Here is a 19,195-nt window from a genome sequence, read left to right as displayed (position 1 = left end):
TATGTGAATTTAGAGTGAGAGTCTGTGTCTGCAAGAGTTCCACACTGATGAAATCACTATTTTAAAAATAAGAAGGGCTGCATTTAGGCTTCAGCAGCACATCTACTGTACTTGAATAGAGTCTGTTTTAAGAAAGAGAGCAGTTGCCAAGTTCAATGCAAAGTTAAGAGGGTGCATTTTTCCAAGAGTAACATTAAATGAATAAACTAATAAAACATCATTTCAATGTCAGAGCAAAAAGTTTATTAGAGTTCATGGAAAAAAAAAAGGAGGGAAAGCAGAACAAAGGCGATAAAAAAAAAAAGCCTGGTTTTGTCTCTGAACTAGATTCACTGCAGTGCACTTTGATCGTGTGGTTTTTTTTTTTTGTTTGTTTTTTTTTCAGCATACACATGAACCCACCCACTTTTGAGGCTTGCGTGTTGAAATCACACCTGCCAGTGCAGCACACCGCCTAAGCAAAACTGGAGCTAAGCAAAAGTCACCTCTCTCGAGTGCCTCAGAAAACCAAACGTAGCCTTTTTGTAACAAAAACAAAAGCGTTCAGGGAAACAGACGTGTGGGTTGAACAACTCGAAATTTAGAGCCCTCTAAGGCCTCGCAGGGACTGAAGAAGAAGGTGCATGACAGCAGCCATTCCGAGTTTGGAAAATAAATGGCTCTGCAACATCGGGTGTCACTCATACAGAAAGCTTTGACTCGTGTTCCTGCTGCAGTAACTGTGAGCCCACATAAGGGTAATACCAGAACCTCGTGCTTTCACGCCACAGTGTAGGCAACCCTTTTTAAAATATGTTAAAATCTTTTCACGATGGGCCTCACTGAACAAGCATAAGGTTGGGGCTCGTCTTCATAACGTTAAGTACTGAATCCATGGCAATATGAGTCTAAAACCTATATGGCTATTTAAAGGACGATAATTCAAAGGTGTGGATAAAAATTTTTAAAGGCGAGACCGGCTAATATTGACTGGCAAATTACTATTTTTTACAACTTTGCAATGCAAAAGCCCTCTGTGTGTACGAGCAAATACATGCAATAGTGAGACAGAGAGCGAAATATCATGAGCCAAAATGAGAGTTCGCTATGTTGTAAGGTGGCCTGATGTTATTGCAGACAGAGGTGTAAATGATGAATTGTCGCAGGAAACCACGCAGATGGCAACTGGAGCCTTATCTCCCTGCAGCCTTATCAGGTCCCCTGTCCTCGTTACAAGTGTCACCTGTCACCCCGTGACTTAAACAGGAAGTCGAGCAAGAGCAAGCTGTCGAGCTGTCATAAACACTGTTTTGGAATTGTACAAGAGGTTGTTTCTTTATTTTGAGGGATTTCTTTTTTCCAGATAGAGGTCTCTTTCTCTCTCTTGCTCCCCCGATCCTTTTTTTTCCTTCTTCTGTTTTTATTCACCCACCCACACATGCACATGGGCAAACACAAAAATGCTTCCATCTTTGAAAGACCACAACTCTCTTTGCACTACTCTTTAAAATAGCAGGGTCCAGAGCGGCAGTTAGAAGTTTTTGGTTGTTGTTGTTTTTTGTCTTAAAAACTGGAGTGTTGTGGCATTATTACCTTCATGGTTATAGTTTCATAGTCAAAACAAGTCTCTTCTCACATTAGGCTGAAAGCAGCTGCCATGCTTTCCTTACAAGTACACAATTTGGAGTTGAAACATGCAGTACATAAAAAGACGGATTATGAAACTATGCAACTATGACTCGTTTATAATATGTTTACGCCGTGACTGCTTGCAGCCAGTTTGCGTTGCCTCTGCTGGTTTAGCGTGCAGGGAGAAAACAGATTTAGATCATTCTAGAGATGCTCTGTGCCTTGGTCTAATCCATTTGGTTATAAATTCATAACTATATCGTTCCAACATTTCATAAATGACTTATTGTTCTAAAAGTGGCTCTTGAACTAATGACCATACAGCTGACCAATTAACTTGTGCATACCAACTTTGGGGCACTCTGCAGAGATCTGATGTATGCATTGTTTGTGACGTTGGAAAATATGCTTGGATTTCCCCCTTTTTCCAATACTGGCAGTCTTACTGCCATGTGACTGTAATTTAAACAAGACCGAAAAAGTCCCAAACACTCTGTGAAGAGTCGATTCAGCATCAGCGTTCAACTGTGTCAGTGTTCAGCTGTGTTTACAGTTCAGCTTTAAACTAGAATAACTTGAATTAAACCCCTTTGCAGGGATTTGACTTTTCTCTTCGTATGTTTGTATGGCAATTGACATTAAAAGACAGCTAACTTGAGGCCAAAAAAACAGAGCTATTTATGTCATCTTTCTTGATTCATATTAACTTAAAAGTTGTATTTATGGCTCAGTGCCGATAAACGGTTAAGAAGTAGCAACAGCAGCAGTTGGGTTTCTTTTTTTTGCACCCTTTTGAAACCAAAAGTCATGCCAGATGCTAAAATAGTGCATTTGCTGCACAAGAGCCTTTAAAATATCTCTCCATCTTACTGAACTTGAAGAACATACATAAAGCAGCTTTTTCAGCATGCACGAGTGAGAAGATGCCTCATGAGATGAAGAGATAATTTTACTCTGCTCTGGTGTTATGTGCAGGGGCAGGCATAATTTCTAAGTTTCACGAGCGTTGCTAGGACGACCTGGAAAAAATAGGTTGAGATGCGGGCTGCCGATAAGAAGAAGGTAGATGAGAAGACAGAAAAGAAGAAGAGAAAAAAAAAGCGAGAGAAAAAGAAGTGAAGTAAAAGGAGGCGTGAGTAAAATCTGTTTTATTTCCTGTGATGTGCATAACTTGGGTTGCCTGGGTAAAAGGTGTGCTTTTTTTCCCTTCTTTGGTCTAAAAGTGTTGCATTCAGGCACCACAAGATTTGGCACTTTTGCAGAGCATCAACAAGTTTGTTACACCACATTATACACTGCATTTTGTGCCCTACAGAAGTGTTTATATTAAAATTATATTCACAGAAATCAGCAATCGGACTGGTTTTCCATAAACGTCTACCGTTTGCATGCACGCGATCAGAAAAAATACATATAGACCAATATTACTCTTTTACTGTAATGACTGCATATAAATATAAAGTGTGATTTCTAGACATCTTACCTGTGTATCCTGCCAGTGCTGCTGCTGGGATGACGGGTTTGTCCTTGCTGAGGTCTGAGCGCTCCCTCACATAGTCTTTAAAGGTGCCCTTGGGCTTGTGGCCATGCAAGGCAGCGGGGTAGTCTTCTGAGTCAAAGCTGTCATAAGACGGTACCCGCTGCAGGCTGCTAAATGAAGACTGGCTGCTCCAGGACTGGGTCAGTCGGTCGCAGCTCTCATAGCTTTCAATGCTCTCAAACGAGTCCTGGCCACCAAGCTTACCTGGAAGGGAAAGTGCGAAAAAAAAAATTAAAAATTGGCAAGAAAGCCATTGTTATGTAGGTAAAAACTCTAAACTCACATTACTGTGATTTCAAACTCTGACACTGTTTGTGGACAAGCTATATGATATTAAAATTGTAGTTTGATGATGGCAAAAATCTTAAGATGATTCCCATCAATGTTGCATTGATGTTGGCATTGCACATTAATGATTACTCAGTTTTATAGCATCATTCAATTTGTCACAGTCACACACAGGCTATGTTTTTTTAGTCATCCCAAGATGAACCAAGTCTACCACAGCCTGATGGAAAGTGACTTTGGACTTTCGGTAAGAGCCAAAGTTGAACCGATGGAAAAGAAATAAGTGCACTCGCTATATGACACAGATAGATTCTATGACAAATCACTACTACCTCCAAAACTGTCGGATGGCGAAACTTGAACAATAGCAAATAACTCTGAATTAATTGCGAAAACCTCGCTGAGATTTGACAAAAGGGACATTAGCCACACCTTAGAAGTAAATTGTTTTGCTCCTCACTAAGCTATAGCTTATTGCTCTGTACAGTGCCACGTCCCTCCATTTCACACCTCATTTCACTTTCACAACCAGCATTTGGGTTTGATTTTAAATGGAAGACATTCACAGAAATTGCCCCGCTATTTTTGGCCTTGATGACGATAAGAGGAGTCTTTCAGTGGTAAGCCATTAACAAATGACAGATAATGCCATGCCGCTATTGATGCTGAAATCTTCAACTGGTAAAATTGGAGCCACATGTGGATATCAATTGTGCTGCAAGATACTTTCCCACGTCGGGAGAGCACAGTTCAATGCGCAAACACTTGGTATGTGTGATGCATGGGGATTGGATCTCAAGCCTTGCAGGCAAATGCTTAAAGCACTGGATGGAGGACTCGTATGGTTTACATGGCACTTGCTAATAATTTATACAGCTGGGGATTTGGGAGAAGAAAAACCCTAGCTTTATGGGTAACAGTCTAAATCATACCGCTAATTCCTCTGTAAACTATTGCTGGGAGAGAAAACAAGCTCGAGCATTCAGAAAAGCAAACAGTTTCATGAGAAAACCCCACGCTTGCTAACTGAGGATGACACCTCTATCTCCTTACCCAGAACCCTAAGGTTGCGCCGAAGAAAGGAGGCCAAGAAAAACAAGAAAGAGAAAAAAAATACCTTTTTTTTTTTGAAGGTTACACCACTTGAACTGTTTTACATAAGGGACATGCGGCAAGAACAGAACACATTGTGGCTTTGGTTCGTGTATTGCTCTGACAAAAACAATAGAGTTTTTTTTTCCCCAACCCAGTCTAGAGTGTACAAGTCGGGTTTGCTTGAACCACAAGCCAACCAGAAGGCCTGCTTTTCTTCTCTTCTAATACTTGCACACTGATGTGGCATGACAAGATTCTGGTAGCTTCAGCACAATCACACGCAGGCAGACACCCATAGAAACCTTCAACTTTTACATGCATTCAGACAAACTCCAGCAAGTGCATGTGGTAAGCAGGTAATTAGAGCAAACCTTCTGAGTAAAATGTAAATGCACCACATTTTCACTGCAAAGCTAGTCCCACATTCTTTAATGTCTCCTCAAATCTCAGCCACGTACTTATGCATTGTACGATCGCTCACCTCTGCTGAGGCGTCCCACGCACATGTTGTCAGGTGACACCACCTCTTGCTTGACAGAAAAGTAGTCTCCCGGCATGCCGTTGAGGGCCGTGTCCCGCAGGATGACCGCAGCAGGGTATTCACTCTCATATTTGAGGGTCAGCAGTTCTTCTGAGCTGATGGGATGAAGTGTCTGGTAGGACTCTGTGATGAAGCCGGGCTCTGAGTATTCAGAAGGAGGGACACACTGAGCGTGCTCAACACCATAGCCTGGAGCAAACAAAGGGAAATGAGTGTAGATAGAAAGCAGAGAAGGAAGGCAAGCAAGGAGCAACACAGAGGAGGAAGATCGATCTTAAAAGGAGTGGAGTCATTATCCCTCTTGTGCTGAGCCGCCACCAAAGTTCTCGGCACGTGAATAGTCCAAAAGAAAATATAGCCCTGAGCACACGGGAACAATCTTGTAGATTTTCAGCAAGACATATTGATTGGAGCTAAACTCAGCAAAAAATTCACAGTGATGCCACTGTACATGTGGTCACTATTCATCTACAGCTGCAAAGATGTACTGAGGATCTATATCTAGGAAATAAATCCAAGAAAAAAAATGTGCGTGGGGGGATTATTTGCTAACGCTAACCTACTTACCACACTGAACCACCTTATCTACTTCCTCTATTTGGATTCCCTTTCATATTTTAATATTTGTTTTCTTATGCTATTAGATTGACTGTGATGAATACTTACTGACAAAGTAGTCTGAGGTAAAGCGGGATTCCTGGAAGTTAGAGTTGAGTCCATTCATGGGGTAATGCTTTGTATCCTCTTCATGAAAAATAGATGGAGAATGAGAATCAGTGACCTCATCATTGATTTTATGTATCGTGTAACTGCATCCTGCTCTATCAAAAATTAATGACCTGAGCTAAATCGTGTCTTCCTGTTTGGCTCCTGTTACAAGAGCAAATACCAACAGTCCTAAACTGGAGTAAGCAGTGATGTCAGCCTGTGTGGTGAGAGCTTTCTTATTGACTCGCATCACAAAACTGAGACTTTTAAATCTCTTAAACTCATCTGATAATCAGAGGATAACCATCTTACGCCGTTACCTTTTTGAAGCATTTCCAAATGCTCCCAAAGGATGTCGCCCACAAAGTCAGGCGCCAAGTCCAAGAATCGCTCCTTCCCCATCGCACACAGGCTGGCTCCGTTGATGCCAAACTTGTCGAAATCGACGTTCTTCAGACTGAATTCGTTCACGGTCCACGTTAGCCACTCAGCCACGTGCTTTTCTGTCCACAGTCTAGGATCTGCACAGGATTGCAAAGAGTGGCAGTTACTGTTAAACGTCGACAACACCATCCAGACACATTTACTCAAATATTCAGGTCAGCTTGTGAATGATACGACAGGACAGATTCTCATTTTTTGCAGTCTGAGCTGGAGCCAACTTTCACTTAATAACCAACAGCAAAGTGGGAAGCTGAAGTGACTGTAAACCACAGTTGTAATGAAAAGCTAAAAAAATCATAATTTGCAGATCACATGGGTTGCTGTAATTGCTTCAGTTTTCAATGCCATCTCTTTGCTGTCTGTCTCTGTGTCTCAATTCTTGGGATGTTGCAGTCAGTCAGTCTGCCTGGACTGAATATATATAATGCAACGCCATTTCTGGAACAACTGGGCGTTTCCTTTTCAGTCAGTCTTTCTAAGAGGTGCTTTCTCAGAATCCTCTGAAGAAAGCCGAAATGTGAAAGAACTGCAGATGTGTGCGCCTGATATGTGACACACTGAGGTATTCTTAGAGGGCTGGTGCTGCAATTTGAGTTTTCAAATGAAAACATTAACAGGAACTAATGACAGCAAAAAGCAGCTGGCAGTCTTACCTTTGGGAATACCCAGTCGCTGCTGTTCCTTTGTGAAGCCACTAAAGGTAGCCTTCAAAGCCTGGGACATCATCTCTTTACTTCCTGGAGTTAGCAGGGGGACATCTCCACACTCGGGATCTGCAAATCACAAAGAAGAATATTTATTTTGAGTAACACCAGCATCTGTTAGACTTGAAATCCAAATGACTAATATTACATGCTCCTTTCACTCCTATTGACAACTGAGGCTGCGGCAGTGCATCCTGTATTACATTTCATGCCGATAAAGCTCGCTGAATGGAAAATTTAATTGAGACAAAGAGGCGGCGGGAAGAGTCCTGTGAATGTGCGCTTCGGTTAGACATTGACACAGTTACGTGCGCGTGCATCCACGTCCACACAAACAAAGCAAACATTTATATCTACCGTGATCAACAACATGGTTCAACAATTACATTCCGTCTAGACAGACACTGTCTCCATATCGGCTCCAATCTATTGAAACAAGGACTGTCACAGCTTTGGCTCGCACCGGTTTAAAAAGTAAGGGAGAGCCATGTCACTGTGTGTATACTGTGTTGGTAAACCCCACATTTATTATCTTCTACCTGTACATCCTGGGTGGGAGAGTGGTCAGTGGCCAGTGCTGCCCATCAGCGACACTATGACCTCTGCTAGCCCTCCTACCACGTCGCCCCGACACAGTGGGCCTACTGTCACAGGACCCAGCACGGGGTCAAGCATTCTCACAGGTCAAGGGTCAAGGGATGAGGTGATGATGTCACCGCGGCTGCTGGCGAGTGACTTGGAAAGTCGGGGGTGGCCCGTCTCGAGGGGATTCAGTTACACACTAGGGTTACTGTTCTCGGCTCACAGCCAGTGGGCAACCAGTGGGACACAGAGCTCCCTTTGATGGCTTTAAACAGTGCCTGATGACTCGCACTCATCTAATTAGATTTACTGGGCTGCAGAAGTATGGCGATAGGGGGGCAAAACAGAGGATATGATGAGGAGGAGAGAAGGGGAAAGACCCTCTGGCCTCTAATATAAAAACAGACTAGTTAAAAAAAAAAAAAAAAAAAAAAAAAAAAAACAGCAACCTAGGCTCAACAAATAACTTGTAAACAGCCACAAAAAAAGAACCTAGAGTTTCAGTTAGGGCATATCTTATCGTTTAAATCTCCAAACCGTCCACACACATTTGCACAGCACACAATTACATCTGTTATTATCTGTTACTGTGCAGTAAAGCTTAATGTCACTATCTTGTGTAATCAACTTTGGGGGGGGCAACGTGCATACGGCAAAACTTAAAAACACAACAGGTCAGCTCAGGTCTCAAGTAGGTTAACATGCAAACACGTAAAAAAATCAAAGAGTCAGCCAGGTCTTGATTTCACCGGTGAGTCTATTTCTTTAGATCATTTTTTTCTTTGTCCATTACATGCAATTTCAAATCATTAATCCTAGATCACAGAAAGGCTTCTCTTCAGGGCAAACAAGCTGTGAGGAGTGGGTGTGTCACACTTGCAGCACCGCCATGTGTCAAACCCAGATGTTCTGGCATCTCCACCGGCTGGTGGTTTTATCTGCCAGCAGTATACTAGAGCAACATACAGTTCATGCTTGTTTTCACCACTGACGTCGCGACCTTGTCTGGAATGCACAGCAGCTTACCCCCCCCCATCCCTACTTCGCCCATGTAACCAATGTCTGTCTGGCTGTTTGTAAAATTAGGTTTCCCAGTTTCTGTTTTTTCGGTCTTTAGGTCGTTTTTTTTCCCCCTTTTCTTCCCCCTCTCAAGCTTTTTTTGCAGCAGACTGGAGAAAGAAGACAGAGGAGCTCTTTGCTTCTTCCTGTGATTCAATTTGGGCTGTAATAATATAGTCTGAACAAACAGAATGTAACCATTTCAGTCAGAAGTGAAGGTAAAAGGTTGAAGAGTTGAGAACAGCCATTGTTTTACAGTCTCACACAAAAACCCTGTTTAACTACTGTCAGACATGGCTCACACATCAAAATAAAGCTGGTTTCTCTATTTGACAAAAAAAAAAAAAGACTGCAAGGTTGTCTAAGTTTCTACTGAGCTCGTTTTGCTTTTAAGTAGTGTTGGTAATGCAGAGAGGTACATGTTGCAAATGGCTGCAAACTGAGATGTGACCGGGGCTCAGACAGTCTGTGCTTTGATGTGAAAGCAAAGGCAAAATGTGGCAGTTTATTTAAGCTGGCTCAAGTGGAGTTTGTCTGCACTTTCAAACCGCTTACACCCCTCCCTCCACACCGCTTTTATCAACCCATCCGCAGCGCGTACTTGCCCACACAGACTTGAACCCACTTTAGCACTAAATCTTCCATCAAAGACACTTAACACTACAGTGCATGAGAACTAACATTAGACACTAGAGAGAGTAAAAAGAAAAATGTGAACCCCGTCTACAAAGCATATCATTTTGGGTTGTTTTAATACTTCTTGAAATCCTGCTCAGGCTCTAATTCAAACCACAAACACAATTTAAAAAAAAGAAGAAGGTTGACTGTCAGGTGACAGTCAAATAGTGTGTTTTGTGTACATACACTCCTTTGTTGTAAATTTTTCTTTTTGATCTGAGCTGATCTCCTAAAAACATGATGCAGAATGTTCAGCAAGGCTGAAAGGAGAACGCTAAACGTAACAGTGAAGTGATAATAGAGAAGTCTCCATGGTGAATGATCCATATGAAAGTTATCTGCGGCAGTGCTAATGTACAATGTGCATCCATTAGCGAGAGAGGCGAGCTTGGATCTAGACAGTCTCGAGTAAATGATGAAGTCCTGATACGATTTCAATGCCTGCGAGCCCCATTAGATAGAGAACGGTCAGTATGTACTGAGAGCTAGAGCATCCACTAGTCATCACTTTCCACATTAGACTGTGTGGGTCTGTCCGCAAAATGAGTCCCATCCACTTAGCTCGTGAAATGTGGGAATGGATGTAAATCACAGGCAACATTATGGCATTTCACTGACAAGTATCTGACTTAAAAGAAGAGAAAAAAGAAAAAGAGCTTCTGCAGCAAAAAGTACAAAATGAAACCAATTTTACTAATGAGGTAAAAACCATATTAAGTTCATCTATGCTAAGAATCACTGACGAATTGAGACTGATGTTTAGTCTAGATTACAGTAAAAGGTATTGATTAGCCACTCTCCTCTTGCCATGAAATGAGTAATGGACAAGCTGCTGAGTGCGACGACGATATTTCCCCCAGGGGTTCTCGCCGAGGCTGTTCCACCTTTACTGCTCTGCCCTTGTGAGCAAGGCCCAACCCAACTTTAGACAGAGGTACTTCTTTGGCACCTTAGGCTGTTAAAGTGACTCACATAAACACACATATACACATACACACCAAATTAGTGGCCGTCTTTGCCTGTGCGCCAGAGCGTGGGTGTGAAATTGGGATTTTCACAGCCAGGGCCAAAGTCTATTGGGCTGGAATAGGCACGGATGGGCAGGGCGGGACAGGGCTGGGGAAGATAGCAAGAAAGCATCTTGGGTGGGTGATGGGTGACTGAGTTGGGTGAGGGGTGGGCAAAAAAAAAAAAAAAAAAAAAAAGAGCGAGAGAGAGCGAAACCAATGAATGGGAGGTTTCATAAAGCTCCCTCTCTTCTCCTTGTCTGTGGCATGACATCACAGTGGGATCGGTGCCATCTCCCAGCCTCTGGCGGAGAGTCAGTTCATTCATAAAGCCTGGACTGCTGCCTCTGCTCCGAATGATGCAATGATACAACAGAGCAGGCAACCAGACCCAACAAATAAGGGACAATATGCTTTCTATCATGCGATTGAGCTATAAATAGGCCTATAGTTTATGAGTGGGTGTGTGTTGGTGTGAGGAAGCAAGATTGGACTGTGAATAAAAAAATAAGGACAAGATCTGAAAGGGTAAATCAAAGCTGGGCTTTTGATAGCCTTTGTCAATAGTAAGGAGCCAGTACTTAGGACTGCATAGCCGTTTATTTATATCAGATTGTGGCAATTTGGGTATCCCGCTATGCGCACATCTTAGCACATTGGGGGGGGGGGACGTCTTTATAAAGATCTGCATAAGTCCATTTCCTGTGGCTGAGTTGCCACTTCCTGTGGGAGGTGAGGTGAATTGAGGGTTCGGGTGAGGGTTAAAACATTTCATAACAACCACTATGGGCTTATACCCTTCTTGATTATCCCTACATGCACCACACGTACATATTAAACAGGATTACGGCAAGCTGTGAGGGAAAAAAAAACAGGAGCTCCTGGTTAATAGTTAAGAGCTTATAATTAGTTCTTCAAGGCAGACCAGCCCACAGCTGACCAGAGGTGACAGCGGTATCTGAGAACGCCTTTGATGGAGATACATATCTAGACCCTCGGTCTGCAAAAGCAGGGTCATAAACTCGGCTGGTATGAAGGGGACCCATTCAGCACCACAGAGTGATAAAGTGGTGACTGAAGGCTGCAGTGGAGCAAAAGGAGAAGAACGGGGTGGCGGTCTGGTTTTAAGAGGGCTGCTTGTTCAGTCAGCCAGACTGTTTAAATTTCCATCTCAATGCCAAGAAACCAGGAATTGAAGTGTATGCAAGGCGATGAAGCCGGCCAGACCGGCAGCAGACCTTAGCATGCTTCGAAGCAGGACAACGTCAGGCTGAAGTCCTCCCACGCGCAAACCAGTACAATCCCACCATCACAGGCAGCAGTGCTGAATAACTAGTTTTATTCTTAGATCTTCACCACTGCCTTCTGGCTGCCCTCCTGAAACACAAGCCTGTGGTGGTGTAAAGCTGCTGTACGGGACAAGCCTAGTATTGCTGACATCTGTCTTTGGCCATGAAAATAGAGTTGCCCAGGATCATCACCACCACAGACACACTGGCTACTGAAGCAGACAATAAGTCAGACTAATACCCCATAGCTGCCTTTCTGTCTTTCTTTCCTCCACTCCCTCCTTCTCTGAAATCATATTAGCCCATGATGTGAAAGTGCATTAACGCTACTGTTTATGCTATGGCCTCGGTGCTTGATATGACATTCACTTTGATCCACGCCATCACCAAGAGACACTTAACATTATTTTTCTTTTTTTCTTTTTTTTTTGCTAAAAGCTTGTTAGAAATTCTGTCCTAGAAAAATAAAAATAAAAAAATAAAGAGCTTTCAGCAGGATTTGGCTCCTTGCTGCAACTTTAACTGACTAAAAGCTGCACTGGTCTGTCTTTAACAGTGTGAAAAGGTCTGTTTTTACTTACTTAGTCCAATAAGATCAGTTCATCTTGTTTTATGCATCAGTGCATAGTGGGGAGAAAAAGGGGGGGTTGACAGGGAAGTGCTACAGTCCAGAGTGCAGGTGGCGCTAGCCTAGCCATGTCCAGGCTCCATTGCTGTTATAAACAGACATGGGATGCTCTGGAGGAACTGTTTAGGCGTTAAACCAAACACACGACATATCTGACAAACAGTTTACTTTCTGTGTTGCATTTTTTCCACAAAACATGGTGCCTGCCCCATTTTTAGTCCAAACTGATACATTCCGCAATCGGGTTCCTGATACATGCACGATTCATGTGGGACAGTATAAAGATGCACGTTCACACACTTGGATGGAGCCGTCTGCAACACAACCATGCTTACGGTTTGCAACATGTATGCTTGTAACGGTTGGGTCCAATTAGACATCATACATATACACATATAAAAAGACTGTTGCTTGTTAGACGGCGAACTTTGGGTGGCAGATGGATACTTCATAAATAAATTCTCCCAAGACCGCCATGTTTTCATGTTGCATGCCTCGCATTCCACCTCTGTTTTACAATCGCCAATGTGCTTCTCACAGCTTTCTTGTTTTCCTCTAATGCGACCAAAAATGACTCGCGGTCTGAGTGGCAAAATGGTCTCAGCTCAAGAAGATGAATCGCTCTTCTATTTTGGGCTCCGTGTCAGCTCCACAGCTAATAGGAGCGTAAAACATCTGGCCACATCTTTCTTCCTTTATCTTTTTTATAAAGATATGCACGCTTTTCACGATGCTGTGAAACTTCTCAGGTTTGGCTGACTGTACTGATTGAAAGATTTAAACTAGGATTTTGATAGCTGGAAAATTACAACTCAGGGTTTTGCAATACGAGATGGAAGTGATTTCAAAAAACATGAGACTAACGTTGCAGTTGTGTAAACTGGTGCTCAAAATGTCTTATCTCACTCTCTTTAGTTCTCTCTCTTAAACACACACTCACATAGACAAGCATACATAGACAGGGTGTGACTCATTTAGTCAAAGGATGACTGGACGTACGGGGATATCGTGCTGCTTCATTTGACAATGTGACTGGTCATGATTAAAGCAATGACCAGATCTTGTAAAATTCCTGCTGGTGATTCAAAATGTGGTCACAGTTACCTTGAAACCACACATAACACAAATACACGTTGCAGAGCAACAAAGAAGTGTCTGCAATAAGAACTTACGTGAAGCAAAAATAACAATGGTCTACACTCCCAATTTCTATGACAGAATGATGGTGATGAAATGTTTAATACAAAAAAAAGTACTCTAACTAACACAGCCCATAAAACACACACTCTGGACATATGTCTTCCATTTGACTGTGTCGCTCATTACAGGCATCGCAGAATCAAACTTAAACGCCAAGCAAACACCACCCTTCTCTGTCATCTGTTGCTTTGGCGGGCTGGTCGATCTACATACATCTGACGCTGTGGGTCTGATACGGGCACACTCGGTGGCTGTGCCCCATTTGCTCACCTGATTACAAAAGCAGCATGCTATGCACACCAACTCCGAAAACAGGTGTTGTAAAAGAAAGCATAGACAAAAGAGAAGAAAGTGAGCACAATGTGGAGCACACGCTGAGCAAAATAAGTTATCCGACTTCATTGTGGACAGCCGAACATCTGCACTGAAACAAACCGACTACCTTTAAAGACAGTGGACTGATCCCCAAAGCAGGCGTGTTCCTAAACCGGCCAAGTTTCCATTTTATTATAGGAAACACAGCTACTAAATGTGGAAATATAAAACAGAAACTCTGTGAAAAAAAAAGATTTTCACGACAATGTAGAGATCCGTGGGCAGTTGTTGAAGGCCTTTCTGGACACTGAAAAGCTAGTCAGGGTTCCTCGTCATACTAGTAATGAGGGGCAGAGGACTGTGATAGCTGTAAGCTAATCAACACCGGCGCATAGCCAGTGGCGTGTGGTGTAGCAGGCGTCTAGTCCCATGACTCAGGGATTACAAACTAGGAATGACTGGGGATGGGACAAAGTGCATTCACCGGGAACTCACTACAGTATATACCACATCAAGGGCATGAGAGAAACTCATGTGGCCAACAGAAAGACATGGAAACAGAGGGAGAAAGGGAAAGGAGGGGGGAAGAATGCTAGTGGAGGAATTGAGTCAGTGGGTGGGTGAATGACTGAAAAGAGTAACAAAAAATGCTTGTTAATGCTTTCTGTTCCTCTCACCTTTGCTTTGGTTGTCGGTGTTTTTATGTAATGCAAATAAAATGAGAAGCTGCGAGAAAGGCATTCTAGCCTTTGTGATCTCTTTTGCTTTTATAGCCATTTACTGTAGCCTCATTGGCCACACCTTGGTAGCTCCTCAACCCCTTACTCACCATATGCTTATTATTTAGTCGACTGCTGTCTGTGGAGCTAGCACGCCTTTTTTATGACTAAGCTTTATAAGCAAATATTAAGGTGTGTAGTCACGAGGGAAGCATCAAGAAAGACCCACGCACAATAACGGTTTTATGTTTCTATGGGCAACGCAACAGATGTAGGAACCAGTGAATGGTTGGCTGACTGGATGCGGGAATAACCCATTTAATGAAACAAAGTGGCACCACTGTGCAACACTGGAAAGAAAGAAAGAAAGAAAGAAAGAAAGAAAGAAAGAAAAGAAAGAAAGAAAGAAAGAGTCATTGTGAAAGCCAAATTGTCACAGGGAGTCCCATTGAGCAAACTGGTATCTGTTGCCCTCTAGGGACAGTCGAATCCCATTCAAATGAAACCTCATGTTAAGTAGGTGAGATTGGACTAAAGTTTTGATCTCACAAACTAGATTGTTCGACACGCCAGACATCAGAAGAAAAACTGACCCGTTTGCTCTGTTTGGCCCAGTTCATTGACAGACCACATCAAGAGAAGCACAGATCACCCAAACAGTGTTTGTACAGCTGCTAGCCAGCCACGCACACTCAAACACTGGCATATATTACACTGTGCTACTCAAGCAGTGCTGTCACAAACGCACTAAAGAAAGAAAAAAAAACTTATGTAACTCCCTCTTTCCTGACTCAAGCTACTACTCCTCTCCACAGTGCACCAACATGAGAGGAACCATGAAAGAGAAAGTAGGTGAAGTCCTTCTATGAGTCTACTGTTTTTGCCATGGCCTGTATGTGCTTGTGCGTCTGCTGCCTTTTTTAAAGTGTGGATTTGGATGCCATATAAGGTCTCTCGGAAGAAACGTCAGAACTGCCAGTTACAACAAAGTGCAGCATTTTTGATCAGATAAACCTGAACCTTGCCAAAGCTATTTCTATGCTTCTATGCATACCACCCAGCAGGGCATATTCACAAAACATTCCTGTCTTTCACTGAACCTCGACCTTCAGGCCTGGCAGAGACATAAACAAAACAGGGACTGCTCATTCAGGTCTAAAAACTGTATTGTAAATAATTAACTCTGTTGAATATTAAATCCATCACTGGGCAGCCATAATAAATGTTTCTCAAATGTACTACAATACGCCTGGTGAGGTAATGTTCTACACTATCTTTCAAATTAGTCTCTGTAGAAGTTTCCTCCTGGCTAGAGAGTGCTTTCAGCAACAACAACCCCACCGGCTGGGTCACAACAAAGTAAGCTTGGGGTGCTTCGAAGTGAATCCCGTAACAGTGAAGTAAGCAGTGTTATTTTGGGTTTACCTCTGCGCGAATGACTTTTAAAGAGTTACCTCTGCTGTCACTTCCGTCAAAAAAAGAAAACAAACAAAAGAGCAAGGTGGGCTAGAAACCACTTAAGACTGTTAGCAGGGTGTGCATGCATGTGCAGTGTGTGACTGCAGGTGTTATTCAAAACAATGCCATAGACCTGACGGGGCTAAAGCTGAGCTGCCATCACCACTTGCTGCAGAGGTGCTTCTCACAGTAACAGTCCAAGAACTTGACCTGTGTGGACTACTTTCTTTCAGTAAGCTGTAAGCAAAGGGCGAGTGCAACTTGGTCATGCCTTTAAATTTGTTATTTCTTATCAGGCTGAAGAACAGCCTTGGGCATTGGTAGTACATCTATCTTGCAACTATGGTAACACCAAGAAGTAAACAAGAACAGTGTGCGTGAGTGTGTGCGTGTATGCATGCGAGAGGGAGGTGAAGAAAGGATGTGTTTGTGTGAAGTTGTGAACTGCTCCTTGGCAGGCTTGGCTTGACCTGAGTGCACCCAACTTAGCGTAAGTAGGAGCGAGAGTTGCGAAATGCTTTTGCAAGATTGTGCTACGCTTTGGCAACAATTCTGCAGCTGTCAGCAGAATTTGCGACTTTTGTGTGATGTGCATGTATGAATCTATGCTCTGCAGGTATTGACAGCAGGGAGAAGGCGGTTAATGTGGTGAGTCACAGCCCCTTAGTGGGTCAGCACTAGCAATTAGTATCAGATTTCCATGATGCATCACTGCTGCTTGCTACTCTGCTAATAGGTTCTCTGCACCTGAACTGCAAAAGCACAGGGGGATTGGTTAATGTAAAAAGCTGCTGAATGCAAATCCTGCAAACGTGCCACCATATGCTATGAAAAAAAAAGATAAAGAGAGAAGTGAAACCACGCAAAGGTTTAAACCCCAACACGAAAACAGCTTACAGTTGCGGCCTCCCCTGCCTGCGCCCTGGACTACCCCTGGAGCGATCCAAAGGGTTCTGGGCAGTGGAGTTAAGAGAGAGGCAAGCCTCAGCACTGCAGATTCATCACCTCAGCCTGCCTCTCCTGATTTCTGGAAAGTCAGTTTCAGCCACTAAAGGAGGAGGTGGTGGGGAGGGAGGCAGAGAAGAAAGGGAGAAAGAGGAGGCAGTTTGGTTGGTGGGTGAGGGGAGGGGGTTATTAGGCACCACTGCCTGTCTCCCATGCCGGCTGGGCAATATGCCTTGGATTTCTCCAGCATGGCATGGAATATATGGGTCAGTGTTAGGTGAGATCAAAGCAGGATTAGAGAGATAGGGTTACCATCTGTACAAAAAGAGGAAATGTGGCAAAACTTAACTCGGATAGCTGTTCATGCTTGAGATCATCAGAGAACTGTCATAAAACATACAGCGTGTCTTAAAGTGGCAGCTACACACATACATAAACAGTAAAAGTCACACTGCTGTTTGCATGTACTAGTAAAAATTGCCAATGCTATGTAAAGCAGCATGCTTTGTGATGACTGATCACAAATGTAAAAAGTCCAGTGTCCTAACTTTTTTTTCATATTAGCACATCATCACATCTGAAACAGTCACACCTGTCAGAGCCGGATTTCTAGCAATACGGAGCACACACACACACGCACGCATGCATGTATGCATACAGTACAGTCTATTGCAAGACTCTAGACCCTCAGGCACGATTTCATCTTTCTCAAGTCTTGCCTGTATAGTCCAATATTGAGCAACCAGCAGCGCCTTCATCAAAGAAATATGTTCAGGACGTCATGTCCCTCTCTCAGCTCATCTACTTGTTCTCGAGAATTAACAGCGTGCTTTACTGTGAGCGTAATCCGGAGACAGCCGCTTGTGTTACAAGGAAACATTGAGGAGTAATGTACAGTAAGTCTCGTGTTAGCTGTCAAAGCGCTCAGAAGAGTTGAGATTACTCACCGTCCATTTTTTCAGCCTTTATGATTGTTAACGTCGGTTTCATATCGACAGCTGCCGTCATGATCATCAGATCAGCGTGAATTAATAACGCCGCCTCCCTCTTTAATTCTAACACCTCCAAAAGCGCAATATATTTCAAAGGAAAAAAAAATCTTCTCCTCCTCCTCTGGCGTCCCGATCAGTTCTTGATTTTGTAAAAAAATATATATTTATATATATATATATAATATTCTCCTCTCACACTAAAAAAAGAAAGGGAAAAGAAAAGAAAGAAACGATTCAGATTCTTTTACTTCTAACTTATCTTTCTCCCTCTCCGGTACACACACTCCCTCTTTTCCTCGTTCTTTCTTACTCACTCACTCACACACTCACTCACTTACTCCCTCCTCTGTATCTGTGGCTATGGGCGTTGCATTTGTGAAGAACCAGAGTGCGACGACAGAGAAGGGGGCGGTGACTGGGAATAACTTGCTAGCTGATTCACAATTCAATTACAAGGACCCCCCACCCCCACCCCCACCCCACACACCCCTCTTCCCTCTAGACACACACACCCCCACACACACACCAGCTCATGTGAAAGCTGTTACCTGTGACCCCGAGCAGCCTACATACGTCATCGCACGCACTTGGCGCCTTGCTCTTGATGTTGAGAAACACGCTGGTGATTTGATGATGAACATTTTAAATATGTATACACATATTTTTAAGAGAGACTAACGGAAAAAAACGTCTTTATCACCTAATTTAGCATGCCAAAACATTAGGAGTGAATTAATGTTGATCTATAAATCAGAGTCTGAGTTATTAAATCAGAGTTATTAAATAACTGTGTGGAAATAGTATTTCTACTAAAATCTCAAAACAAATAAGCTATATAGCTGAGATGAAGTTACTAAGAGCTAAAAGAACCTGGACTGTCTCTGTCCTATATATTCTGTGGGTCCAGGCATCCTCATAACTTGTAACTCACCCTCATAAACACCTCAGAGTATTTCCTGTTCAGGTTGCAGAGATCAATAAAAGTCAGCCACGTCTGTGTTCTTTATGCTGCTGCAGCACAGTCATAACAAAGTTTGTCTTTACAAACAGTTGCCCTATTAACCTTTATTGAAAATGAAGATATAAAAATAAAATAAAAATAAGGCACAAAAGTAATGAGAGTTTTAGTTGTCTGGATGTTTAAATCGATCTGCGTTACCGAGACCGTCAATGAAAATCTAGTTTGGGAAATGCAAACTGCTTTTTCTTTAGTTTTCTGCTTGCTTTTTTTTTTTTTATCTGCCAATAATCAGGAACAATGACCATGCCTCACTGGAAATTGAATCATGTATTTGTTCTGCTGCTGAAAAAGAATAAAGACAAAAGAAAGACTGGGCTTTTTGCCACAGTAGGACTCCACTCTTCACAAGCTACTACCATCAAGGAGCACCTCCC

General features: G+C 42.9%; 1 protein-coding gene across 3 annotated transcripts in view; it reads right to left on the bottom strand.

Annotated features, from left to right (window-relative positions):
* The window catches only part of ets1 (v-ets avian erythroblastosis virus E26 oncogene homolog 1), a 35,295-nt gene that overhangs the window by 4,001 nt on the left and 12,099 nt on the right, over nucleotides 1-19,195 (bottom strand). Inside the window, exons 1-6 of one of the 3 annotated variants that reach the window (XM_040008667.1) lie at nucleotides 17,756-18,153; nucleotides 6,878-6,997; nucleotides 6,101-6,301; nucleotides 5,739-5,816; nucleotides 5,013-5,261; nucleotides 3,092-3,352 (exon numbers count right to left, since the gene is read on the bottom strand). In XM_040008667.1, the coding sequence (XP_039864601.1) occupies nucleotides 3,092-3,352; nucleotides 5,013-5,261; nucleotides 5,739-5,816; nucleotides 6,101-6,301; nucleotides 6,878-6,997; nucleotides 17,756-17,822 (976 nt within the window). In that variant the 5' untranslated portion in view covers nucleotides 17,823-18,153. Of the gene's footprint in view, nucleotides 1-3,091; nucleotides 3,353-5,012; nucleotides 5,262-5,738; nucleotides 5,817-6,100; nucleotides 6,302-6,877; nucleotides 6,998-17,755; nucleotides 18,154-19,195 lie in introns of those variants that run through there. The other 2 variants (XM_040008666.1, XM_040008665.1) reach the window with 2 other exon arrangements.

Source organism: Simochromis diagramma, unplaced genomic scaffold (assembly GCF_900408965.1).
Source record: "Simochromis diagramma unplaced genomic scaffold, fSimDia1.1 OVJJ01000344.1, whole genome shotgun sequence".
In the NCBI taxonomy this organism is placed as follows: domain Eukaryota; kingdom Metazoa; phylum Chordata; class Actinopteri; order Cichliformes; family Cichlidae; genus Simochromis; species Simochromis diagramma.
This window is presented reverse-complemented; position numbering and strand designations above follow the sequence as displayed.